General features: G+C 40.6%; 1 protein-coding gene across 3 annotated transcripts in view; it reads left to right on the top strand.

Moving 5' to 3' along the window:
* Positions 1–27979, top strand: part of PI4KA (phosphatidylinositol 4-kinase alpha) — a gene marked incomplete at its 5' end in the record, with an annotated part of 146792 nt that overhangs the window by 44784 nt on the left and 74029 nt on the right. For 2 of the 3 annotated variants that reach the window (XM_084245811.1, XM_084245813.1), the window contains 13 exons: positions 47–119; positions 757–1016; positions 1530–1596; positions 8159–8307; positions 15343–15408; positions 16369–16465; positions 19402–19593; positions 20350–20450; positions 21046–21175; positions 22355–22487; positions 23504–23599; positions 23990–24173; positions 24557–24660. In XM_084245811.1, the coding sequence (XP_084101937.1) occupies positions 47–119; positions 757–1016; positions 1530–1596; positions 8159–8307; positions 15343–15408; positions 16369–16465; positions 19402–19593; positions 20350–20450; positions 21046–21175; positions 22355–22487; positions 23504–23599; positions 23990–24173; positions 24557–24660 (1652 nt within the window). The remainder of the gene's footprint in view (positions 1–46; positions 120–756; positions 1017–1529; positions 1597–8158; positions 8308–15342; positions 15409–16368; positions 16466–19401; positions 19594–20349; positions 20451–21045; positions 21176–22354; positions 22488–23503; positions 23600–23989; positions 24174–24556; positions 24661–27979) is intronic. The other variant, XM_084245812.1, reaches the window with a different exon arrangement.

Genomic DNA, 27979 nt, shown 5'->3' with positions numbered 1-27979 from the left:
TCTGATTTTGTTTGTGAGTTTTTTTCTGTTTCCTTGGCTATTACAGATTTTAGAGGCACTTTTGCAGGTTTTGCATGTCCTTTTGGGAATGTGCCAGGCCTTGGAGATTCAAGAAAAAGGTATGATTATAAAATCAAGTCTTTAAAAAATTTTTTTTATTTGTGAATCTTTCCTGGCTTTTTCTCAGTCTTTTCTGTTCTTTACTACCTATGTACCTGATGGATGAAAACCTTCCTAAATTAACTTGCATTTCTACATTTTAGTTAAGAGGCCACATGAGGTTAATGCACACAGCTCTTCTACTTGTGTGCTGGGTGGCCTTGGACAAGTTGCCTCACCCTTCTGGGCCATAGTTTCTTCAAGTATACCTTATCTGTCTGACTTCAAGAGTCATTTTCCCTCTAGTGCAAGACTACCACTATGATCCCAGAAAGAATAAATATCTTGTTTAGGTATAGTAAAGGCACCTGATAGTAGTGAATTAGCTGTATTGTTGAACTGGATGTGCCATGAATAGAGCAAGAACTCCCAAAGAGAGTATCTGTGTGCAGTGGAGATATAGTCTGAAGTTAATGACAGATTGAAAATATCATCAGTCAGCCTTTGAGGTCAACCTGTTACTATGACTTACTCTGACTGTTCAGATCCTTTAGTGGGTGGGTTGTGCAATGTGAGCCAGCGTTACCAGCTGCTATATTAATTATGGCTCTAACAGGTAACATTCTGCTATCATAACTTTCTCACTTTGTCTCCTAGAATACCTGTGCAAATACGCAATACCATGCCTGATAGGAATCTCACGAGCATTTGGGCGTTACAGTAACACCGAAGAGTCTCTCCTCTCAAAACTGTTTCCCAAAGTCCCGCCTCATTCCCTCTGCGTCCCAGAGGAACTGGAAGGTGTTCGAAGGCGATCCTTTAATGACTTCCGTTCCATCCTCCCAAGCAATTTGCTAACAGTGTGCCAGGAGGGCACCTTGAAGAGGAAAACCAGCAGTGTGTCCAGCATCTCTCAGGTGGGGTGGCTCCTGGGAAGAAGGCAGAGAAGAGATAAGTTAAGTGCTCACCTGAAGTAATCCCACTTGTGTGTAGTTTGAGGAAACTTGTGAAACACTGAAGATTTTCACAAGAATTCTCTTTAGTATAAACACTTGCCTTGTTCTTTTTAAGATTTATGGGTGATTTCATCTTTTAGTCATGAAATATTTGTTTCTTACCATTTGGGTGCCAAACTATTCTGAGTGGAAGAGAGTTGGTGTTCTTAAGAAGTATATAATTGAGAAAATAGGCAGGAAACACAATAATTCAGCTAGATTTATAATCAAATATAAAATATATTGGCTAGACCCGAAGAATTTAGTCGTACAATATGGAGAATGCTGTAGCTACAGTGGGCTCTAGGGAGGAAGTGAGGCTTGAACCAGGTCTTGAAGTACAATATTGGGCTGGCAGAAAGAACTGTGTCTAGGATGAATCTGACTGAGTTTGAGTAGCCTTTTTTGATCTGTAAATGTGGTTGTGTGTTTCAGATCAGTCCTGAACGTGGGATGCCCCCACCCAGCTCCCCTGGAGGATCTGCTTTTCACTACTTGGAGTGTGAGTTTCACCTTTCTGCCTGACAGAAAGTCTGACAGCAGACGCACGGAGACTGCTTATGATATTAGGGACACTAATACCAGTACTCTGCTGTCTTGCCTCTAGAATGCCAAGCTTTTAGAAAGCACTTATTTTCTACTTTTATTTAAGCTTCTTATTAATTGAAAAATATTTCAAGCGTGGGGGAAATGCAGAAAATAATATATGGGCTCCCACATACTTGCCATTAGAATTTTCATTTGTAAATGTGATAGCGCTGGTTTTCAGTTGGAAGTACTGATGGTGGGTCCTTTTTTTTTTTTTTTGTAAGGTCATTAGATATGTAGATAATATTAAAGTAGTAGTGATACTATGAGTAATGCTTTCTATAAAATGCTACTGTTCACAAAAGACTTTCATATAATTTATTGAATTTGATTCATATAACAGCCCTGTGCAGTGTCAAATAAATTGCCTTCACCTTATCCTTGAGAGAAGTAAGATGGTGAATTATTGATAGAAAGTGGGAATGTGGGGCAGCTAGAGAGAGACCACTCTGCAAACGAAGCCAGGAAGATCCCCTTGTGGAACTGAGTAAATACAGAGGGAGGGGATCCTCAGAGATATAACCCACTAACATACCCACTGTATCAATACCCTTGTGGAATTTTGGCATAAGAGTGCTGAAGTTGGTCTTGCCACCAGTTCCCAATATCCCATCAGGAGCACTCCAAAGAGATGCCCGCCAAAACCAGTGGCACTGTGTCCCAATGCTTAGAACAAATTAGAAAACAAACATCAGGGAAAAGAAAAAAAAAGCAAGCAACCAGGCAAGCCCTCAGGGAAAGGACACACAACAAAAAGAAAACCAAGCACCAGAACCCAACAGTAATCACCTGGAAGAACTTCTCAGCCTGCCAGATAGAGAATTTAATATTTCCATTATTAAAAAACTAAAGGAAGATGAAAAGGAAAAGAACGATATGAGAAAAATAATCAATGATCAGAAGAATGACTTATCCTTTTTTATATTAATTTTATTTATTAAAGGAGATTTTTCTTTTTAAAGATTTATTTATTTATACAAGAACCGGGGTACAGGCCAGACGTGCAGGAAGGTGAGAGGATTCACCAGAGACAGAGTGGGGAACAAAACAGGCAGATTGACTGGAATACACTGCTGAGGGGAGCAGCGGGTGAGACAGGAGAAGTCTGCCGGCTGGGATTGAACCCACGCTGCAGAGGTTGCAGACAGCTTCACAGCGCTGCGCTCACCTGTCTGCGCCACTAGAGAGGCCCTAATTTTTTTTATTTTTTTACATCATTGTTCATTTTTAAATACTGTTTGCTTCCCCCAACCCGCTAGGTGTAGTCCCCATAGTTTCCTTCACCAATGCACCCATGCACCATCACCTCAGTCCCCTATGTTTCTTCCTCCTCCCTCCGATCCTTCTCCCTCTTCTCCCCTGTAGTATGTCTCTGATTTATAATTGTCTGTTTTTGCTTTGTTTTGTACTGTTACTATTTTTTTTACACTGATGTCTTATTTGGTTCCCCTATATTCCTGGTATAAGTGAAACCATCCAATATTTTTCTTTTTCCTTCTGGCTTATTTCACTGAGCATAATTCCTTCTAGCTCCATCCACATTGCTGTGAATGGCATGAGTTTAGCTTTTTTTTGATTGCTGAATAATATTGTGTATATGTGCCACATCTTCTTGATCCAGTCATCTATTTTTGGGCATTTGGGTTGTTTCCAGGTTTTGCCTACTGTAAATAGTGCTGCAATAAACATAGGTGTACAGGTGTTCTTTTGAATCAGTGTTTTTGTGTCCTTTGGGTAGATCTCTAGTAGTGGGATTGCTGGGTCATAGGTATCTCCATTTTTAGTAGACTAAGGAACCTCCAGACAGCTTTCCATAGTGGTTGGACCAGTTTGCACTCCCACTAGCAGCGTAGGAGAGTTCCCTTTTCACCACATCCTCGCCAACGTTTGTTGTTGCTTGTTTTTTTGATATGTGCCATTCATACTGGTGTAAGGTGGTATCTCAATGTGGTTTTGATTTTGATATCATCATCCCTGATGATAAGGGATGTTGAATGTTTTTTCATATGCCTGTTGGCCATTTGCATTTCCTCTTTGGAGAAATATCTTTATTTTTTAAAGATTTATTTATGCATGCAAGAAACAGGGTACAGGCCAGATGTGCGGGAGGTTAGAGAATTCACCAGAGACAGAGCGGGGAACAGAACAGGCAGACTGACGAAATACACTGCGGAGGGGAGCAGCGGGCCAGACAGGAGAGGTCTGCCGTGCCATGTGGGATTCTCGCTGGCTAGCCAGGATCGAACCCATGCTGCTGAGGCTGCAGACAGCTTCACAGCGCTACACTCAACTGTCTGCGCCACCAGGGGAGGCCCTGGAGAAATGTCTTTTAAGTTCTTCTGCCCTTTCTTGACCGGATTGTTTGTTTTTGTTGAGTCCTGTGAGTTCTTTGTATATCTTTGTGATCAGTCCCTTATCAGTTGAATGGAGTACAAGGATTTTCCCCAGTCAGTGGGGTGTCTTCCTGTTTTGGGTAATATCTCTTTTGCTGTGCAGAAGCTTTTCAGTTTGATGTAATCTCAGGTTTTTATCTTTTCCTTGACTTTCTTTGCTTTGGGTGATGAGTTTAAAGATGTTATTGTGATGTATGTCTTGTAGTGTTTTCCTTATATTTACTTTTATATATTTTATGGTTTCAAGTCTTATGTCCAGGTCTTTTATCCATTTTGAGTTTATTTTTGTGCATGGTGAAAGGTGGTGGTCTAGTTTCATTTTTTTACATGTGGTGGTCCAGTTTTCCCAGCACCATTTATTGAACAAACTGTTCATCTTCTATTGCATATTCTTTGCTCCTTTGTCAAAGATCAGTTGTCCATATAAGTGTGGTTTTATTTCTGGGTTCTCTATTCGGTTCCATTGGTCTGTGTGTCTGTTTTTGTTCCAGTACCAAACTGTTTTAATTATTATTGCTTTGTAGTATAGCTTAAAGTGTGGAAGTGTGATACCTCCTTTTTCCTTTGTTTTCATCAGTAGAACTTTGGCTATTTGTGTTTTTTTGTGGTTCCATATGAATTTTATCAGTATTTGTTCTGTTTCATTGAAGAATGTCATTGAGATTTTTATTGGAATAGTGTATTCCAATAGTGAATCTGTATATTTATTTTGGTAGGATGGACATTTTAATAATGTTAATTCTTCCAATCCATGAGCAGGGGGTGTCTTTCCATTTATTTGTTTCTTCTATTTCTTTTAACAGTGTTTTATAATTTTTTTTGTATAGGTCTTTTACCTCTTTTGTTAGGTTTATTCCCAAGTATTTAATTTTTTTGTTTCAGTTATAAAAGAGATGGTTTTTTTGATTTCTTCTTCTTCTTATTCAGATTGATTGTGTATAGGAAGGCTACTGATTTTTGCGTGTTGATTTTGTATCCTGCTACTTTACTGAACTGGTTGATTATTTTGAGTAGTTTTTCTGTGGAGTTTTTAGGGTTCTCTATGTATATTATTATATTGTCTGCAAATAGTGATAGTTTTTCTTCTTTCCCTATCTGGATTCCTTGTATGTCTTTCTCTTGTCTTATTGCCCTGGTTAGGACCTCCAGTATTATATTGAAGAGCAGTGGTGAGAGAGGGCATCCTTGTCTTGTTCCTGATCTTAAAGGCCTTCAGCTTTTCTCCATTGAAAATAATATTGGTGGTGGGTTTGTCGTATATGGCTTTTATCATGTTAAGGTATGATCCTTCTATCCTGAGAATTTCAAGGGCCTTCTTCATAAATGGATGTTGGACTTTGTTGAATGCTTTCTCAGCATCTATTGATGTGATCATATGGTTTTTATTTTTCTTTTTGTTGATGTGTTGGGTTACACTGATTGATTTTCATATGTTGTACCATCCTTGTGCCCCTGGGATGAATCCCACTAGATTGTGGTGTATTATCCCTTTGAAGCATTGTTGGATTCAGTTGGCAAGGATTTTGTTGAGGATTTTTGTATCAGTGTTCATTAGGGAGATTTGCCTGTGATTTTCCTTTTTTGTGCTGTCTTGTTTGGTTTTGGTATTAGTGTAATGTTGGCTTCTTAGAAAGTATTTGGTAGTATTCCTTCTTTTTTCAATTTTTTGAAAGAGTTTGTAGGATAGGCACTAATCAGTGCTGAACGTTTGGTAGAATTAATTTGTGAAGCCATCTGGACCTGGGCTTTTGTTTTTGGGGAGTGCTTTGATTACTGCTTCAATTTTGCTCCTTGTAGTTGATCTGTTTAGGTGTTCTATTTCTTCTTTGCCAGCTTTGGATGATCATAACATTCTAGGAATTTGTTCATCTCTTCTAGGTTGTTGAATTTGTTTGCATATAAGTGTTCATAGTAATCTCTGATTATTCTTTTGATTTCTGCTGAGTGTGTTGTGATTTCTCCTTTTTCATTTATAATCCTATTTATATGTGTTTTCTCTTATTTTTTTTTGTGAGCCTGGCTAGAGTTTGTCTATTTTGTTTATTTTTTCCAAGAACCAACTTTTGGTTTTAGTCATGGCTGTCCTCTGAGCACTTCTGCTGAGTGCCCAGGTGCAGGTTGACTGTGGGAGCTTCATTCAGCTTATGCAATTAAACATTACCCTCAGCCAGCCTCTCCTGCAAGTGTGCATTAGACAGATAACTTTCTGACTCTTTCAAGTGCACCTCATGGTCCTGGAGACAGACAGGAAATTTCAGCACCTTCTTGTGCTTCCATGCCTTTGTCTCACTCAGACTGCCTTTCTTTTCAGTCTCTCTTACATAGTGCTGTAAGAATTTTTTTTACAAATAGCAGGAATTTTGAAAACCTAAGTAAGGGATCAGGAAAAAGACTAAATCAAAATCAACAGGCAACTATAAACCAGGGACACACTACAGAGGGGGAGAAGGGAGTAGAATCAAAACAAGGGTGGTGGGAATTTTATGGGGACTATAACCAAGATGAAAATGCATACATTGTACAAAAATGAAAAATGATGTAATGCCCTCCAGGTTCATCCATGTTGTTACAAATGGCAGGATTTCCTTTTTTTTTTTTTTTTTTTTTTAAGGCTTATTTATTTATGTGTACAAGAACTGGGTACAGGCCAGAGGTGCTGGAGGTGAGTGGATTCACCAGAGATAGAGTGGGGAGCAGAACAGACAGATCTACTGAAATACACTGCTGAGGGGAGCAGCAGGGGAGACAGGAGAGGTCTCCTGCACCATGTGGGTAGCCAGCTGGGGATCGAAGTCATTCTGCAAAGGCTGCGGGTAGCTTCACAGTGCTATGCTTAACCCCTTGTGCCACCAGGGAGGCCCTCCCTTTTTTTTTTAAAGATTTATTTATTTATGCATATAAGAACTGGGCTGCAGGCTAGAGGTGGTGGTGGGGGTGAGAGGATTCACCAGAGACAGACTGGGGAGTAGAACAGGCAGATTGACTGAAATGCACTGCTGATGGGAGTAGCAGGAGAGGCAGGATAGATCTGCTGCTACATGTGGGTCATGTTCCTGGCCGGGGATTGAACTCATGCTGCAGTGGCTACGGATGGCTTCATAGTCTGAGACTTATCCCCTTGCACCAAAAGGGAGGCCTCAGGATTTCCTTTTTTAATGATGGAATAAACTTCATTATACATATGTATATCTATACACACACAACCCCCCACACCCTCACAGCCCTACACCCTTTCTTATCTCCTTCCCCTCTGTCTTTGGTCTCTTCCCTCCTCCTCTGTTTCCTTCCTCATGATCATGTATTTTGTTGACCTCCAGTGTCTCAAGTTCTCTCAGCATTATCATGGAGACGATTGGTTATAAATTGCTGATTTGCTCTCTCAGGACTCATCCACTCTTAGAGGGGTTAGCAGTGTGTCACCAGCATTGAAGAACTGTACACCAAGCTTTCACACAATCAGAGTAAATTCAACTCTGCTTTTTCTGCCCTCTCATGCTTGAGAAAGTCATAAAATTTATTACTTGGTTCTTTGTAGATTTATATTGTTTGTCACTACTGTAAAAATAATACAAACTTATTTTCCATTTATAGCCTGTCATAATTTTGAAAAAATGTGATTTTCAAACAGTTATGTGCTTTTGGGTTCATACTAATTAATGAGTATTAGGTGACTGACTTTACTTTTGTTCTGACTTTGAAACTTGTAATAGTACATATTTTCATTCTAATTTTGGTGGTAAAATATGTTTTGGGTCCTCTGACCCTCAAATTTTCCCCTCTCTCAATATTTAAAATGTAATCACACCTTTTCTAAAATTTTCTTTCCTGCATGTTATATTGTCTGGCTTGAAAATATTAGGACATGATTATATCTGAGCTTTTAACCTGAAACACCCAAGTGAGTGGTGTCACTCCCCATGGATTTGCAATCCAGCCTTTATGTCTTAATTAAAAGACAAAAAGGGATTGAAGTATAAACAAAAGCAAAATATATGCCTTTGTTGGTTATTGAAGGAATTAACTTGATGTATCCATGTTGTGCATTATGCTGAATATCTCTCTGTTTTTTTGTCCCCCCGTCAGTGTCTTACTTGCCTGATGGGAGTGCCCTGGAACCTGATTACTACTTCTCCACCATCAGCTCCAGCTTTTCAGTTTCTCCTCTTTTCAATGGCATCACCTATAAGGAATTCAGTATTCCACTAGAAATGCTTCGGGAACTCTTAAACTTGGTAAGTAGAGCAATGTGCCTAATTTATGTGTTTATCAGCCAGTAAAATTGCTAATGGTGCAAGCTTTTATTTTTTAAAAGAAAGGCTAGGTGTTTTTCAGTATCCCAAAGTACAGCTTGGTAGTCATAAATTTTCAGGTTAAAGAGAGACTAAGAGTAACATTCATGGAGTCATTTGTAATTCTTTCTCATCAAATCCTTGTAGCAACCCTGCAGGAGAGGCAACCATGCATGCCCATTTTAGAGGTTAGGAAACCAATATCAAATATAGCAAGGTTTTGCATGCCAGGACCAGGGCATGCCCAGAACTCAGCTGAAGGAACCTCACCCTAAGACTGTGCATCTGGACTCTCTCTCGGGGGCTGTTGTATTTGGATTAATACAGAACTTCATTTTTCCTTATTTGGGTACCTTTGAATGATCTTTGAGGTGACATCAGAGAAGATATTGGTCTCATTCCTTAAATGGACAGGTCTTTGGTCCAGGGGTCCTGAGTTGTTATGACTGAGCTTGGATGTTTCAAGTCAGATTCAAGTGTAGAGTGATGAAGATGATATCATCAGGCATAGGCTCAAAAGATTGAACTTTCTGGAAAGTATGTGAGGGAAAGAGAAGTATACCTCTGAAAATGTGAAGGATGTGCTAAAGAGAGCGTCACCTTTCTTCTGAGTGGAGTGTGACTAGAAATCAAAGAGAATGGCTTTAAGCTGAAGATATAAGAAGACAATAAAACATAGATGATAAGTAGTGTGGATAGAGCCATAATGAATTATTTAATAGTAAAGTTTGCTTTTGAAATTGCTGTCAAAAAGAAAAATACCGCATGGTCTCACTCATAGCAGGAATTTAGAAAAATAAGGGACCAGGAAAAAGACTAATTATAATAAAGTAAAAATCAAAATCAACAAGCAACTATAAACTAGAGACACGCTATAGTGGTGGGGGGGTGAGGAGGGAGGAGGGATTAGGGTCAAAATAAGGGGAGGCGGTGGGAATTGTATGGGGAATGTAACCAAGATGAAAATTCATACATTGTGCAAAAATTAAAAATGATGTAAAAAAATACTAAAAAAAATTAAAAAAAAGGAAAATGGGGGCCTCCCTGGTGGCGCAAGGGATTAAGCGTCGCTCTATGAAGTAATCCGCAGCTACTGCAGCATGAGTTCGATTCCTGGCCAGGGAGGTGACCTACATGGCGCAGTAGACCTCTCCTATCTCACCTGCTGCTCCCCTCAGCAGTGTATTTCAGTTGATCTGGCTGTTCTGCTCCCTACTCTCTCTCTGCTGAATCCTCTCACCCCCTCACACCTCTGGCCTACACCCCAGCTCTTGTATGCATAAATAAATAAAATTTGAAAAAAAGAAAAAGAAAATAACCCCTAATGTGTTTCTTAGTGTTAGTGTCCCAGAGAAAGGGCCTGGGTGACCCATGGCTCATGTAATGTCAGAAATCCTAATTGAAGACTGACTGTTTCAGATCCCTTTTGGGGGGGGGGAATTATTTTTTCCAGTCTGTCTTAACTTTTTTGTTTGATTTTATATATTTTTTACACCATTCTTCATATTTGTACAATATGTGCTTTCTCATCTTGGCGAGAGTCCCCATGAAATTCCCTCCACCAATTCACCCATGTACCATCACCATAGTCCCGTGTGCTCTTCCTACCCATTTTGATTCTACCCCCTTCTTCCCTGCTGCAGAATATCTCTGGTTTATTATTGCTTGTTGATTTTGATTTTCACTTTATTATAATAACTTTTTTTTCCTGATCCCTTATTTGGATCCTCTACATTTCTCCTGTAAGTGAAATCATCCAGTATTTTTCTTTTTCTTTCTGGCTTATTTCACTGAGCATGATCCCTTCCAGCTCCATCCATGTTGCTGCAAATGACAGGAGTTTATCTTTTTTGATTGCTGAGTAATATTCCATTGTGTATATGTACCACATCTTCTTGATCCACATTTGGGTTGTTTCCATAGCCTACCTATTGTAAATGGTGTTGTAATGAACATAGGGGTGCAGGTATTCTTTTGAATTAATGTTTTTGTGTCCTTTGGGTAGATACCTTGTCTTAACTTTTTAAGGTAGGTTTTCTATGCAGTTATCATTTTTGTATATCTTGAAAATAGTAGTATACATGGGGGGACAGGCAGTTTTAGTGGGTGCTTCTGCAGCTGACAGGTCATGTGGTACTGTACCAAATGCTGGGGAAATAATTTCTCTTTTGGAAATTTTATTTAATTTTTAAAATTAATTAATTATTTTTCTTACAATGTTTGCTTTCTTTTCTCAGGTGTTGTCCCCATAGAATTTCCACCACCAATTCACCTATGCACTATCACCATAGTCCCTTGTGCTCTTCCCAACCTCATTTTGATCCCTTTCCCTCCCCCTCTCCTGCAGAATGTCTCTTACTTATAGTTCTCTGTTTATATTTGTTTTGTTTTGTTGTTGTTGTTATTTTTTCCTATAAGTCATCCTATAAGTGAAACAATCTGGTATTTTTCCTTTTTCTTCTGACTTATTTCACTATGCATTATCTCTTCTAGCTCCATCCATGTTGCTGTGAATGGCATTAGTTTATCTTTTTTTTTTTTTTTTTAATACTTAGGCAGGTTTTTTTTTTTTTTTTTTTAAGATTTATTTATTTTTATACAAGAACCGGGGTACAGGCCAGATGAGCAGGAGAGTGAGAGGATTCACTGGAGACAGAGCGGGGAACATAACAGGCAGACTGACGAAGTACACTGCTGAGGGGACAGTGGGCGAGACAGGAGAGGTCTGCCTCGCCATAGTTTATCTTTTTTGATGCTGAATTCCATTGTGTATATATACCACATCTTTTTTATTTTCCCTCTTTTTTTTTTTTTTTTTAAAGATTTTATTTATTCAAGAACCTGGGTACAGGCCAGATGCGCAAGAGGGTGAGAGGATTCACCAGAGACAGAGCGGAGAACAGAATGGGCAGACTGATGAAATACACTGCTGAGGGGAGCAGTGAGCATGACAGGAGAGGTCTGCAGCGCCATTTGGGACCCTTGCTGGCCGACTGGGATTGAACTGGCGCTGCAGAGGCTGTGGACAGCTTCACAGTGCGGTGCTCAACCGCCTGTGTCACCAGGGGAGGCTCATATACCACATCTCACATCTTCTTGATCCAGTCATCTATTTTGGGGCATTTGGGCTGATTCCAAATCTTACTTGTTTCAAATAATGCTGCAATAAACATAGAAATGCTTTTGAATTAATGTTTTTGTGTCTTTGGGGTAGATTCTAGGAGAGGACTTGCTGGGCCATATGGTAGCTCCATTTTCAGTAGTCTGGGGAACTTCCACACAGCTTTCCATAGTGGTTGGATCAGTTTGCACTCCCACCAGCAGTGCAGAGAGTTCATTTTTCATCACATACCTTGCCAGCATTTGTAGTTGCTAGTTTTTTTTTAATATGTGCTATTCGTGACTGGTGCAGGGTGGTAGGTATCTCATTGTGGTTTTGACTTGCTTTTCCCTGATTGTGAGGGATGTTGAACATTTTTTCATATGCCTGTTGGCCATTTGCATTTCCTCTTTAGAGAAGTGTCTTTTAAATTCTTCTGCCCATTTTTTGACTGGATTGTTTATTTTGTTTTTGTTGAGTTGTGTGAGTTCTTTGTAAATCTTTGTGATCAGTCCTTTATCATTAGTGTTGTGTGCAAAAATTTTTTCCCAATAAGTGGGGTGTCTATTTGTTTTGGTTAATGTCTCTTTTGCTGTACAGAAGCTCTTTAATTTGATGTAGTCCCAGCTGTTTATTTTTCCTTCACTTTCTTAGCTTTAGGTGATGTGTCTTTAAGGTGTTACTGAGATGTATATCATGTAGTGGTTTGCCTTTATTTTCTTCTATATATTTTATGGCTTCATGTCTTATGTCTAATTCTTTGATCCATTTTGAGTTGGTTTTTGTGCATTGTGTGAGGTAGTAATCTAGCTTCATTCTTTTTTTTTTTTTTTTAAATAGAGGCATGTTTTATTTTTTTTATTTATTTGTTTGTTTTGTTTATACATGCACTGGGTACAGTCAGAAGCACGGGAGGGTGAGAGAATTCACCAGAGCCAGAGCGGGGAGCAGAGCAGGCAGAAGGACCGAAGTACACTGCTGAGGGGAGCAGCGGGCGGCAGGAGAGGTCTGCGCGCCATGTGGGACCCTCCTCCGGTGGCCGGGGAGCAGCTGGGGATCGAACCGGCGCCTCCGAGGCCGCGGGCAGCTTCGCAACCCAGCGCTCAACCGCTGCGCCACCGGGGAGGCCCACTAGCTTCATTCTTCTGCATGTAGCAGTCCAGTTTGTTTCCCCAGCACTATTTATTGAACAAACTTTCTTTTGTTCCATTGCATATTCTTTGCTCCTTTGTCGAAGATTAGTTGTCCATAAACCTGTGGGTTTATTTCTGGTTTTTCTATCCGATTCCATGGGTCTGTTTCTGTTTTTGTTCCAGTATCATGCAATTTTAACTATTATGATTTTGTAGTATAGTTTGAAGTCTGCATTGTGATTCCGCCATTCTCCTTTTTAGTCAGGAGAGCTTTGGCTATTCGAGGGTTTATGTATCTTCATCTGAATTTCATTAATATTTGTTCTATTTCTTTGAAGAATGCCATTGGAATTTTTATTGGAAGAGCATTGAATCTGTGAATTACTTTTGGTAGGATGGCCATTTTGATAATGTGAATTCTTCCAATCCATGAGCGGGGGATGTCTTTCCATTTCTTTGTGTCTTGTATTTCTTTTAACAGTGTTTTATAGCTTTCTTTTCTTTTTTTTTTTTTTGGTTGAAGATTTATTTATTTATTTATACAAGAACAGGGTACGGACCAGATGCACAGGAGGGTGAGAGGATTCACCAGAGGCAGAGCGGGGAACAGAACAGGCAGACTGACGAAATACCAGATGCGCGGGAGGGTGAGAGGATTCACCAGAGACAGAGCAGGGAACAGAACAGGCAGACTGACGGAATACATTGCTGAGGGGAACAGCGGGCGAGACAGGAGAGGTCTGCTGCGCCATGCGGGACCCTTGCTGGCCGGCTGGGATTGAACCGGTGCTGCAGAGGCTGCAGACTGCTTCACAGTGCTGTGCTTAACCACCTGCGCCACCAGGGGAGGCCCCATTTTATAGTTTTCTTTGTATAGGTTCTTCACCTCTTTTGTTATTATATTCCCAAGAATTATTTTTTGTTTCAATTATAAAAAGGTTGGTTTCTTTTATTTCTTCAGATTGATTCTTTGCATATAGGAAAGCTACTGATTTTTGTGTGTTGATTTTGTATCCTGCAGCTATTACTGGGCAACCCTGATATGAAATGGGTCGCCTGACTGTGGGTCCTCACCTGTGCTCTTAAAGGGGACTTGTAATAAAACTCAACTGCAGGCACACACAAAAAGGTTAATAAAGGGTTTATTTTTTTTAAAAAACCATTTTTGAATATTTTTTAAAAGATCTATTTATTTATGCATACAAGAGCTGGGGTACACGCCAGAGGTGTGTGTGTGTGGGGGGGCGGTGTGAGAGGATTCACCAGCGACAGAGTGGAGAACAGAACAGGCAGATTGACTGAAATACACTGCTGAGGGGAGCAGCGGGCGAGTCAGGAGAGGTCTGCTATGCCATGTGGGTTGCTCCCTGGCTGGCCGGGATCAAACTTGTGCTTCAGAGGCTGTGGACACCTTCATAGTTGCGTCTTAACCCCTTGCGCCACCAGAGAGGCCCAATAAAGGGTTTATTTACAAAAGAAGTGGAAATGAAGAAATGAATAACTCAGTGAGAAAGAGAGTGAGAAAATTCGTGAATGTCTTCCACCAGTTCTGCTGAGCTGGAATCCCAGTAGCACGCTGAGAGCTAGTGAAAAACCCATGGCCCACATGTCTGGTTTTATACCAATCCTGGCTGCTTAACTCAACCCTCAGACCCCAGCAATCCTCTCTTTGGTGATGATGACATTATGGGATTTGTAGTTCTTGGTGTCTTGGATATCTTTGGTCTGGAGTGGGGGTGGAGTCCATAAAATCTATTTGTGGAGTTTTTTTCAGGGCATCTTTCCCCCCTCACACTACTTTACTAAACTGGTTGATTATTTTGATTAGTTTTTCTGTGGAGTTTTTGGGGTTCTCTATGTATATTATCATATCATCTGCAAATAGTGATAGTTTGACTTCTTCTCTCCCTATTTGAATTCCTTGTAAGTCTTTTTCTTGTCTTATTGCTCTGGCTAGGCCTTCCAGTATTATTTTGAAAAACAGTGGTGAGAGTGGACATCCTTGTCTTGTTCCAGATATTAAGGGAAAGGCTTTCAGCTTTTCCCCATTGAGAATGATATTGGCTATGGTTTAATCATATGGCCTTTATTGTGTTAAGGTATGATCCTTCTATCCTGAGAACTTTGAGGGCCTTTATCATAAATGGATGTTGAATGTTGTCGAATACTTTCTCAGCACCTATTGATATGATCACATGGTTTTTATTTTTTTGTTGTTGATGTGTTGGATTATATTAACTGATTTTCAGATATTAAACCTTCCTTGTGTCCCTGGAATAAGTCCCACTTGGCAATTTGAGTGCTTGGGCAGCTTTGGAAGACCTGGTGTACCAGACCTGGGAGGACGGTGGAGCCAGGAGTTCTCAGTGCCTGAGGACTTGACTATGAATGTGTCCTTGACATCTGAGAAGGAGGTTGGGTGAATGTCAGTGATGCTTGGAGTCTGAACACTTTTACATCCTGGAAATGGAAATTATCATTTGAGGGAGTTGGTGCTTTTTCTGTTTTATATCATGCCGATCTTTCAGTAAGAAAAACAGTTCCCAGGGATGACATAATTAAGGGCATTTTTGTGTGTACAGTACTATATGTAGCCATAGTGAATATGTTGTTGACCTGTTATTTCCATCACATTTTTTGCCACCTGGTTTTATCTGCCAACATGATTTATTCTTTAGTAGAAGGAGCTGTTATTCTCTCACTGTGTTTGTCAGGTGCCTCATGAAGTTACATTTTCCCTTCTAGGTGAAGAAGATCGTTGAGGAGCCTGTTCTCAAATCCTTGGATGCAGTTGTAGCCAGTGTGATAGAGGTATGTCTTTTCTGAAGGCACCACAGTGAGAATAGCCTGGTTTGAACATCTCTATGGAAAAAGCAGAAGAGTTTGTTCAGGGGCTGCAGGGGAAAGGGTTTGTCAATGAGTTTTCATCTTAACTTCCCCAGTCCTGAGAATTACAGCACATCTGAGTGCTGAGAGCTTGCTGTGTGCTGGGCTCTTTTAAATGCATTACTTTACACTGCCCCTGAGCAAGTCAGTGTCTCCATTTCACAATAAAGGAGAAGGGCCCAGGGGGACTATCCGATGTGCCCATGTCACTCAATAACTGTGGGAGTAAGAGTCTGACCTGGGTCCTCTGACTCTAAAGCTTGTGCTCTTTTATCTTTTTGCTGCTTTGGTATTTCTAGAGCTGCTGCTTATGGCTTAGTACACAACCCTCACACTTTCTAGGCATGTACAAACCTTGGCTTGTGTATACATAGGAAACTTCTGTCCTTAACGTGTTAGGAAACAAGGCCTATAGCATTATTTATAAAATCATTAAATGTTGATTACTGGGATTTCTCAAAATCTCAGGGAACATTTGGGATGATCCTTCTTTGAGTGTTAAGATCCAGAGAGCTTGCCATTTGACAGGCTGATGACTGCCATAGTTGTTTGCAGGACCCAGATATCTGGTATCTGCATCTTGTGCCTGGTACCTCAGCTCAGCTGTGAAGTGGGGAGGGATTTTCCTGTGCTGCAGACCATGTCTTTCCTGCCCTTCATTTTCTCCCAGTGAGCTGTCTTGAACATTAGGTGGATGTGCAGGGCGTGGTTACCTTTCAGTTGGTTTTTGACTGAGCAGCATGATTGAAGCTCCCAGGTTGCAGTCTGGCACTTCCTACCTTCTCTGTAATGTAATTGACTAATGTGGGTCTTGGCATGAAAGATATAGCAGCAGATCTAGAGGCATTTCTGTGCTATGGTCATGTGCCTCTTCCTCCCCTGCAGGCCAACTCCAGTGCTGACCTCTTCTACACCACATTCAGCGACCCCCTCTACGTGGCCATGTTCAAGATGCTGCGTGATACTCTCTATCACATGAAAGGTGAGGACTATGTGCATACATGTTAGTGGGTCAAATGGAATTCCAGGGCACTATCCCAGGTCTGTGCATTCTTTCAGCTGGCACCACTTAAAAAAACACGAACTAGATGGAGTTAGAAGGGATCATGCTCAGCGAAATAAGTCAGAAAGAAAAAAAAAAAAATACCGGATGGTCTCACTCATAGCAGGAATTTAGAAAACCTAAATAAAAGACCATGAAAAAGACTAATCAATACAAAGTAAAAATCAAAATCAAAAAGCAACTATAAACCAGAGACACTACGGGAAGGGGTGGGGAAAGGAAGAACTAGAGTCAAAATAAGGGGGGGGGTGCAATTGTATGGGGAATATAACCAAAATGAAAATGCATACATTGTGCAAAGATGAAAAAAGATGTAAGAATTATATAAAATAAAAAAAAATAAAAAACACGAGCAATGTGGTTAATTTGGGGGAAAAATAAGAAAAAATAACCTATCAATGATCCTGTGTAATTAGTGCCATCCAGATGATTTCCTTGGTGATTATTTCTTTAGTTTTTGTGTTTTGTTGTTACACAATTTTAACGTCTCTACTTTAGTCATTTTGTAGTTTAAAAAAGTAGAAAAATGAGGCATTCATAATCTTACAACTCAGAGATAACTCAATAGGGTAGCACGCATGTTCACGCACGTGCACACACACACACACACACACAAAGTTGAGCATTTCCTTCCAGTCTTTTTTGTGCACTTTAAAACATGTTTTCTACCTCTGAAACTTAACATTATTCATAAACATATGTTTTTATGACCATATAATGTTTTGTCTTGGAGGTGTACTGTACTCTGGGTTGCTATTTTCCTAACTTGATTCTCAGGGCTCCTGGGAAGCTGAGTCTGATCAGGGCTACAGCAGGAGTAGGTTCACTCAGGTGGGTGACTCCTCCTGGAGCCCTGAACCCATCCTTTTCACTTGAGCTGCTTTTTGTCAGCTTCCTTGGTTAGTGTAATTGTCTGTCTCAGTGGTTCTGGGTTTTCCTGAGCCGAAGGAAAAAAGCTTTTAAAAGCCACAAACTGTGTACTCTAAAGATTTAGCTTTGTAATCAGGGAATTCTCGTCTTTGGGCTACAACCGGTTTTTGCCTTTGTCTAATAACTGATAATCCTTTTGTTTTAAGATTATGAATGGCTTTTATTATTCTTTTTAAAAATATAATTATTTATATTTTATATCATTGTTCATTTTTGTACAATTTTGCTTTCTTTTCTCAGGTGTAGTCCCTGTATAATTTCCACTACCAATTCAACTGTGCACCATCACCACAGTCCCTTGTGCTCTTCCCGCCCTTGTTTTGATCCCTTTCCCTCCTCCTCCACTGCAGAATGTTTCTGATTTATAGTTGCCTGTTTATTTTTGTTTTGTTTTTTATTGTTACCATTTTACCCCTGATCTCTTACTTGGTTCCCCTCTATTCCTCCTATAAGTGAAACCATCCAGTATTTTTCTGTTTCCTTCTGACTTATTTCACTGAGCATAATACCTTCTGGCTCCATCCATGTTGCTGCGAATGGCATTAGCTTATCTTTTTTGATGCTGAATAGTATTTTATTGTGTATATATACCACATCTTCTTGATCCAGTTCTCTATTTTTTGGGCATTTGGGTTGTTTCCAAATCTTACCTATTGTAAATAGTGCTGCAGTAAACGTAGGGTGCAGGTACCCTTTTGAATTAATGTTTTTGTGTCCTTTGGGTAGATCCCTAGGAGTGGAATTTTTGGGTCATATTGTTGCTCCATAGTGGTTGGACCAGTTTGCACTCCTACTTACAGTGTAGGAGAGTTCCTTTTTTTTTTTAAATTTTACTCATTTTACTTAGTATTTTTTTTTTTTAAGATTTATTTTTATTTATTTATACAAGCACTGGGTACAGTCAGAAGCACGGGAGGGTGAGAGAATTCACCAAAGCCAGAGTGGGGAGCAGAGCAGGCAGAAGGACCGAAGCACACTGCTGAGGGGAGCAGCGGGTGGCAGGAGAGGTCTGCGCGCCATGTGGGACCCTCCTCCGGGGCTGGGGAGCAGCTGGGGATCGAACCGGCGCTGCAGAGGCTGCGGGCAGCTTCGCAACCCAGCGCTCAACCACTGCACCACCAGGGAGGCCCATTACTTATATTTTATTTGTTTCACTTCTTTGCGCTCATGCAAAGGCCTTTTTTTTTTTTTTAAAGATTTATTTATTTATACAAGCACTGGGTACAGTCAGAAGTGTGGGAGGGTGAGAGAATTCACCAGAGACAGAGCGGGGAAGAGAACAGGCAGACCGACGAAATACACTGCTGAGGGGAGCAGCGGGCTCAGCAGGAGAGGTCTGCGCGCCATGTGGGACCCTAGCCGGTGCCTGGGGATTGAACCGATGCTGTAGAGGCTGTGGGCAACTTCTCAGCCCAGCCCTCAACCACTGTGCCACCAGGGGAGGCCTGAGAGTTACTTTTTTTTTTTTTTTACCACATCCTCCCCAACATTTGTTGTTGCTAGCTTTTTTACTATGTGCCATTCTCACTGGTGTTAGATGGTATCTCATTTTGGTTTTGATTTGCATTTCCCTGATTATGAGAGATGTTGAACATTTTTTCATATAAAAACTGGTAATCTTAAAATACAGATATCTCACCAAAGTATTATCTATTACTAATTGGACCAATTCCAGTGATGAAACATCCCAATTTAAACATTTTATATATTGACATTTTAGTATATTGATGGCTTAATATATTGATGGTGCAAGGAAAGCTGTGTACAACCTTCCAAGCTCTTCCCAGCTGGTATTCTTGGAGCCATTGTTGCTGGCAGCAGGCATGCTCTCCTTGAGCTTTTGTTAGAGAAGAAACAGTCCCAATCACACCTGCATTTTGGTGCAGTTTTGTTTCCAGCTGTGATGCTCACTCTCTTTCCTATAGACCTTCCTACCTCCTTTGTGAAGGAGATCCATGATTTTGTGCTGGAGCAGTTCAACATGAGCCAGGGAGAGCTGCAGAAGATTCTGCATGATGCTGACCGGATCCACAATGAGCTGAGCCCCCTGAAGCTGCGCTGCCAAGCGAATGCTGCCTGTGTAGACCTCATGGTGTGGGCTGTGAAAGATGAGCAGGGTGAGCATCAGCTCCTGATGTGTCTTGGACTTCTAGTGTTCAATCCTGCAGTTGAGGAAACCAGTTCTGGTAGGATGGTGATGGTCAAGGCCATGTGTTTTCTCCACTATTTCCCTCTGGCTCATTAGGTTTTTTTTTTTTTTTTTTAAAGATTTATTTATTTATGCATACAAGAGCTGGGGTAGAGGACAGAGATGCAGGGGGTGAGAGGATTCACAGAGACAGAGCAGGGAACAGAACAGGCAGATTGACTGAAATACACTGCTGAGGGGAGCAGTGGGCAAGACAGGAAAGGTCTGCTGCACCAGGTGGGTTTCTCCCTGGCCAGCCGGGGATAGAATTCTTGCTGCAGAGGCCACAGATTTCTTCACAGTGCGGTGCTTAACCCCTTGCGCCACCAGGGAGGCCCTCATTAGGTTTTGTTGTGGAATAGCCTGAGCTCAATCCTAGAATGGGAAGCATGCAGCAGACCTTTGAGTGATTGCTGTACTCAAAATACTGTGGGGATGAGGGGTCTCAACTAGCAGAGGACAGCAGTTACACAGGAAGGGGTTTTCACAGTAGTAAGAAAGGAGCAGAGATGAGGTTTCAGTTAAGGATACCGGCCTCTGAACACTTCCTGGTATAAGTATTAATGAACCCTGAAAAAATATGTCTCTGGATTTTAGTTATATTATTTCATTAGTTGGTGAATGAGTATTTTGTTAATATTGGGTCTGGCTAGACATTTTCACTCTCCTCTAAATTTGAAATTAGGTGCAGAAAATCTTTGCATCAAGCTGTCTGAGAAACTGCAATCCAAAACATCCAGCAAAGTCATCATTGCTCACTTGCCACTGCTTATCTGTTGTCTGCAGGTCAGTCTCCCTGAAATTAGAGAAACTTCAATCCCATCAACAGGTTGCTCTTGTCATATCATTTAGACCATGCTCTACACACCAGCAGCAGGTCTACAATGTTGACTATAAGAACTTGAACTAGAGCCTGCTGTGGACCCAGTTCACCAATGAGAGGGGTTTGCTAATTGCATGCTGGGATTTTTGTAAGTTGGGTCCAGGTACAGATGGGTCCTCCTTTGTGGAGAGGCTGCTCTATCTCTGCCACCCATTTCCAGTGCTGCAGGTGAAGGACTGTGACATGAGCCACAGGGCCACATGAGGGGATGTCTCCTCCTCTCTGCAGTGCCAACTCTGCTCTGCCAAGACACTTACCTTGTAAACCCCAGGGACTCCACAGCTGCCATTGTTTAAAAATCATGTTTTGACCCTTTCTTCCCTACTTTGTTTCTAAAAGAAATAGACTGCCTTTAATGATATATTTTTCCCTGGGTACCAAACTCCTTCCTGTCTTTTTACCATGACCAAGTGTCCTTCGAAATTTTCAGTCGGTCTTGGGTATGTGAAAGCTTGAATATGTCCCTGAACTGAGTAACAGGTCAACTCTGTGTTGCAGGGCCTGGGCCGCCTGTGTGAGAGGTTCCCGGTGGTGGTGCACTCGGTAACACCATCTCTGCGGGACTTCCTGGTCATCCCATCCCCGGTGCTGGTGAAGCTCTACAAGTGTCACAGTCAGTTCCACACAGGTGACAGCCCCAGCCTCTGGTATACTCTTGAGGTGCCGAGAAAAGGACCAGGAGATGTTGTGTTAGCCCAACAGTTTTGAGACTGAGAAATTACAACTGCTCTATACTTGGGCTCATTCTTCCTTTCACTTTTTATCAGGGACCCTCTGGATCCCATATCTTTCCTTCTTCCCCATCCCTCTGTTATCTTCTCCTTTGCTACTAAAGGCCCCTTTCTGTCCTTCTTTCTTTGTTGTACTTCTGTCTCCAGGGTAGTTTGAAGTATGAATTCTGCATGTCCTAAACACTGGGCCAAGAATTTTATGTTCACAATCTCATCTAATCACCTGCCCCACAAGAACATTGTTACTGTTCTACAGAGGTGGTCATGGGCTCAGAGCAAACCTGGGACCTGTAACTGTCATTAATTAGCCCTGCTGTATGCTCAGGTCTCTAATGTCATATTGGTCAGCCTGCCCACAGTCCTTTGAAGGTAGCTGTTTTTATCCTCTCCCTTCAGATGAAGAAACTCAGGCACTAGGCTGGACAGTTGAAACACTTTCTCCAGACCCTGGAGCAAGGCCCTGGTTCTAAGGCCCTTGTTCTCCATTTGCCCCCACTCTTCCTGGCTTTGTGCACATTAGTTAGATAACCTTGAGGAATAAGACTGTGCCTCACTTCTCAGGCCTAGGTGCATGTAGGTGCTTGCCAGAACTTTTGAACTACTTCTTAAAAAAATTGTTAGTTTATTATTTATATCTTGTAGCTTTTTTCTTTGACAGGAACATGTTTGTTTCATGTCTTTCTAAGACACTTTTGTTTCCAAATTGTTATCTTTTTAGAGTAATTGCTTTTATTAACAAAAAATGATTAGCTTTATTATTCTGGTTTTGAATTACAGACAGGGGAATAAAAGTGCCAGGTTTAGGATGGTCTCACTCATAGCAGGAATCTAGAAAACTTAAATAATGGACCAGGAAAATGAACATAAGAAAGTGAAAATCAAAATCAACAAAAAACTATGAACCAGAGACACTTTTTGGGGGGTGGGGGGCGGGAGGGGAGGGATTGGGGTCAGAATGGGGCGTTTGCAATTGTATGGGGGAATATAAAAATAAAATTTATTATTTAAAAAAAAAAACAACAAAAAAATAAAAGTGCCAGGTTTAATCAGATACTTACTTGAATTTTTATATTTAGTTGCTGGGAATGATATAAAAATAAGTGTAACCAATGAGCATTCAGAGTCAACCCTGAGCGTCATGTCGGGCAAGAAAAGCCAGCCCTCCATGTATGAACAGCTGCGGGACATCGCCATTGACAACATCTGCAGGTGGGCAGGCAGACCGGAGGGTGGAGGGGGACAGGTTCAGGTGGAGGCTTACTAAACAAAATAAGAAACATAACTTTTAAAAGCTTGTTTCTGATTATTCTAAACCTATACTTGGTTAGAAAAAAGAAATTACTATATATTTATTAAAAAGTAAATCTTCCCTGCCTTTTCCTGATCATAAAAAAATAGAGAAAATTTGTAATGTAAAGAAAATTAAAAATAAAATTAGTCATTGGCCCATCATTCAAAAAAAACCGTTGTCATTTCTTTATCTTTTGTTTCATGTAATTTTTGAAATAAGGGAGAAGTTTTGTATGATCTCATGTCCCGTGCTCCCCTGGCTCCTGCTGGTGAGCTCACGCTCTAAACTCGGGAAATAAATACATTCTGATGTACATGATAAAGTCTTTCTGTTGGAAACTCATATTACCTCCAAAAAAAGGTGTCTTTCCCTTCTTTGCATTTGATAGTGCCCTTGCATCCAAAGCCAAATGGAGACAGTAGCCTGGCCCGTATTTGTCAAATGCACATTCTTTGACTCTGTGACCAGGGAGCCAAACAGATGCTGAAATGAGACTCCTGATAAGATTTTGTATTCTTAGGACTTTTAAAATTCTCCCTTTTCTCTGCAAAGTAAGCATTTCTCCATACTGTTAAAACCTTGATTCATATTTTGAATATTTTCTCACCTCTCTTGGGACCATCTGTCTTTAATCAGTTATTGTGACTTTTGTTAAGGAATAACATAGTAAATTTTTATTTGACATTAGGATGATTGAGACATTGTGAAGGGGACTATTCTGGGCAAAATAACGATTGTTTCCAACTGAGATATTTTATCAAGTGGCAATATCAGCAGTTCTTTGCATTCATTCTATGTAATGACTTTCATACAGATTTCTGGGGAAAAATGTTCAGAGCAGTTTTTGAATTTTGTAGACCTGAGAAAGAAAATTAAAACAAACTGAAAATACTTCTCTTTGTTTTGATGCATAATGTGTTTCCTTAACCCTCAGGTGCCTGAAAGCTGGCTTGACAGTGGATGCGGTGATTGTAGAGGCTTTCCTGGCCAGCCTTTCCAACCGACTTTATATCTCTCAGGAGAGTGACAAGTACGTCCGTATGCTCAGGGGCAGCCTGCCAGTTGTCCTCTGCAGGCTCTTAGCGGGGACTCCTAACATTTATCATGAAAATGCTTGCTTACCACACTGTGTGTATTTGTGCATTGGATTTGCCGCATATTTCAGGTCAAGTCCACGTTGGTATGCCTATCCTGGACCACACTGTTTTGTAGTAGAGGAAGATTTTTTGTCTTCCAGCCTAGTGCTTGGGACTTTGTGTTTCTGCTCATCATTAAGGATTCCAGGTTGTCACTTTTGGGTGAATGCTTCATCTGAAAGACTGTGATGATCTTGAGGTCCAGTTCCTGGCTTCCCGGTTTTATTTCACCGCTGCCTCCCAGAGGGTTGTTCTCATAGTGCTTCTGTTCTTCTCACCTATAGGGACGCTCACTTGATTCCGGACCACACCATCCGAGCCTTGGGACACATCGCCGTGGCTCTGAGGGACACCCCAAAAGTCATGGAGCCAATTCTGCAAATCCTGCAGCAGAAGTTCTGCCAGCCTCCCTCCCCACTTGACGTGCTTATCATCGACCAGCTGGGTTGCTTGGTGATCACTGGAAATGTAAGATCCCTTTTGTGAGACCCACTCACCTTTGCTATCAGGAATGTAAAAATGCAGATCCAGTTCACCCTGAAGATGAATTAACTGTCTTAGTATGGATTAGTGAAGTTTTTTCAAATAAGAAAGAATCATGTAATGTTTTAATGATATTGATTTTAATGATTTCTAATAGGATTTAAATCAAAGCTATTTCCCTTTTAGTTTTTAATTTGAGATTTGTTTGATGTTTCAGGAATAGATGCCCTTGATGACCTTTGAGGCACTTGTGGTCCATGATTCTAGGAGCTTTCCCTCTGAATGACAACCAAGGGGACTTCTCTCTGTTACAAGGGACATTCATGGAGGGATTGTGGTATGGTAACGGTGTTCCTTCTTTCTTCCAGCAATACATTTATCAGGAAGTGTGGAATCTCTTCCAGCAGATCAGCGTGAAGGCCAGCTCTGTTGTGTACTCAGCCACTAAAGATTATAAGGACCACGGCTACAGGTAATTCTTCCACACCTTGTTCTACATCATGAGTATTTAACTCCCTTTGAATATGTGAGGTTTGGGGATTTGTCTTTGAAATAAACTTCTCACAAAAGTGCTATATGGAAAAATCAGTGCACACAGATGAGAAATCAAAACTCTATATGTAGCCTCCTGGTCCAGAACATCTCAGTGCCCAAACCCACCCCTCCAAACAGGCTCAAATTGCACACCTGAGTGACATGCTTTTTTTTTATTAACAGCACATCATGCTTGTCATAAATGCCCCTTTACACATCACTTTTAATGACTATATAGTATTACCTTATATAGTGGGACTGTGATTTATCTAACCACACCCTTGTTTGCATGTTAGGTAGTTTTCTTTCCCTCCCTCATTCCCTCCCCTCTCCTCCCGTCCCCTCCCTTTTTGAGGTAACATTGATTTTCAACATTGCTTATGATTTAGAGATACAGGAACACTCCCATCAGGTGTTGTTACTATAACACACCCACCACCAACACATCCCTATGCTTCTACACTAGTACATTATGCTTGCTCTACACTTTGCTTCCCCTCTGGTATCCTCAATTACAGTCAGATTTCAGTTAGTATAATCTCCTCCAGTTCTGTCCATGTTGTTGCAAATGAGAAGAGTTTATCTTTTTATATAACTGAGTAGTATTCTATTGTGTATATATAACATGTCCCCCTAATCCACACATCTGTCTCTTGGCACTTAGCTTGTTTCCACAGTTTGGCTATTATAAATAATGCTGCAGTGAATGTAGGAGTGTATCTATCCCTTTAAATGAGTGTTTTTGCATTCTTCAGGTAGATACCTAGCAGTGGAATTTCTGGACTATATGGTAGATCTGTTTTTAATATTCGTGAAAACTCCATAGTGTTTTCCATAAAGACTGGACCTTTCTACATTCCCATCAACAATATAAGAGGGTTCCTTTTTCACCACATCCTTGACAGCACTTATTTCTGGTCTTTTTGATAAGGACCATTCTCACAAGTGTGAGATAGTATCTCATTGTGTTTTTTTTTTTTTAAAGTTTTTTTTTTTTTTTTTAAGATTTATTTTTATTTATTTATACAAGCACTGGGTACAGTCAGAAGCATGGGAGGGTGAGTGAATTCACCAGAGCCAGAGTGGGGAGCAAAGCAGGCAGACTGAAGTACACTGCTGAGGGGAGCAGTGGGCGGCAGGAGAGGTCTGCGCGCCATGTGGGACCCTCCTACGGTGGCCTGGGAGCAGCTGGGGATCGAACCGGCTCTGCAGAGGCTGTGGGCAGCTTCGCAACCCAATGCTCAACTGCTGCGCCACCGGGGAGGCCCTCTCATTGTGGTTTTAATTTGCATTTTCCAGACAATAAATGATGAGGAGCACTTTTCCATGTGTCTGTTTCCCTTTGTATGTCTTCTTTGGAGAAGTGCCTGTTTAACTCTTCTGCTCACTTTTTTGATTGGATTATTTGTTTTCTTTTTGTTGAATGGCAAAAGTTATTTGTAGATCTTTGATATCAGCTCCTTGTGAGATGTATGGTGTACAAATATTTTAGGAAGGTGTCTCGTTTTTTTTCATTTTAGATGTAAGTTTGTATGTGTTATTCATTTGAAAAAACATTTTTTATCACACAGGTATTATTATTTTTTAATATTTTATTTATATAATTCTTACATCATTTTTCATTTTTGCACAATGTGTGCATTTTCATTTCGGTTATATTCCCCATACAATTGTACCCCCCCTTATTTTGACCCGAATCCTTCCTCTCCCCACCTGACCCCGCGTAGTGTGTCTCTGGTTTATAGTTGCTTGTTGATTTTGATTTTCACTTTTATTAGTCTTTTTCCTGGTCCCTTATTTAGGTTTTCTAAATTCCTGCTATGAGTGAGACCAACCGGTATTTTCCTTTTTTTTTTTTTTTTATTTTTATATCCCCCTTACAATTGCACCCCCCTTGTTTTGACCCCAATACCTCCTTTCCCCGCCACCCCCCCCATAGTGTGTCTCTGATTTATAGTTGTTTGTTGATTTTGATTTTTTCTTTCTTATAGTTATTCTTTTCCTGGTTCCTTATTTAGGTTTCCTAGATTCCTACTATGAGTGAGACCATCCGGTATTTTTCTTTTTCTTTCTGGCTTATTTTGTTGAGCATATTCCCTTCCAGCTCCTCTATGTTGCTGCAAATTGCATGAGTTTATCTTTTTTGATTGCTGAGTAATATTCCATTGTGTATATGTACCACACCTTCTTGATCCAGTCATCTATTTTTGGGCATTTGGGTTGTTTCCAAAGCTTAGCTATTGTAAATAGTGCTGCTATAAACATAGGGGTGCAGGTGCTCTTTGGAATTGATGTTTCTGTGTCATTTGGGTAAATACCTAGAAGTGGAATTGCTGGATCATATGGAAGTTCCATCCTTAGTAGCTTGAGGAATCTCCACACAGCTTTCCATAGTGGCTGGACCAGTTTGCACTCCCACCAGCAGTGCAGGAGAGTTTTTTCTCCATAACCTTGCGAACATTTGTTCTTGCTAGTTTTTTTAATATGTGCCATTCTCACTGGTGTAAGATGGTATCTCATGGTAGTTTTGATTTGCATTTCCCTGATTACAAGTGATGTTGAACATTTTTTCCTATGCCTGTTGGCCATTTGCATTTCCTCTTCAGAGAAGTTTCTTTTTAGCTCTTCTGCCCATTTTTTGACTGGATTATTTGTTTGTGTTGAGTCTCGTCAGCTCTTTTTAGATTTTTGTGATCAGTCCTTTATCATTAGTGTTGTGTGCAAAAATGTTCTCCCAGTCGGTGGGGTTTCTCTTTGTTTTGGTTATTGTCTCTTTTGCTGTGCAGAAGCTCTTTAATTTGATGTAGTCCCAGCTGTTTATCTTTGCTTTCACTATCACTGCTTTGGGTGATGTGTCTGTAAAGATGTCTTTGAGGTGCATGTCATGTAGTGTTTTGTCTATATTTCCTTCTATGTATTTTATGGTTTCAGGTCTTATGTCTAGTTCTTTAATCCATTTCGAGTTGGTTTTTGTGTACTGTGCGAGGTAGTAGTCAAGTTTCATTCTTTTGCATGTAGCAACCCAGTTTTCCCCCACCATTTATTGAACAAACTTTCTTTGCTCCAGTGCATATTCTTAGCTCCTTTGTCAAAGATTAGTTGACCATAAATCTGTGGATTTATTTCTGGATTTTCTATTTGGTTCCATTGGTCCGTGTGTCTGTTCTTGTTCCAATACCGTGCAGTTTTGATGATTATGGCTTTGTAGTATAATTTGAAGTCTGGGTGTGCGATGCCTCCATTCCCTTTTTTTTTTT

Source organism: Talpa europaea, assembly GCF_964194135.1.
Source record: "Talpa europaea genome assembly, chromosome: 10".
Lineage (NCBI taxonomy): Eukaryota > Metazoa > Chordata > Mammalia > Eulipotyphla > Talpidae > Talpa > Talpa europaea.
Note: the sequence above shows the minus strand (reverse complement) of the source record. Positions and strands in the feature narration are given on the sequence as shown.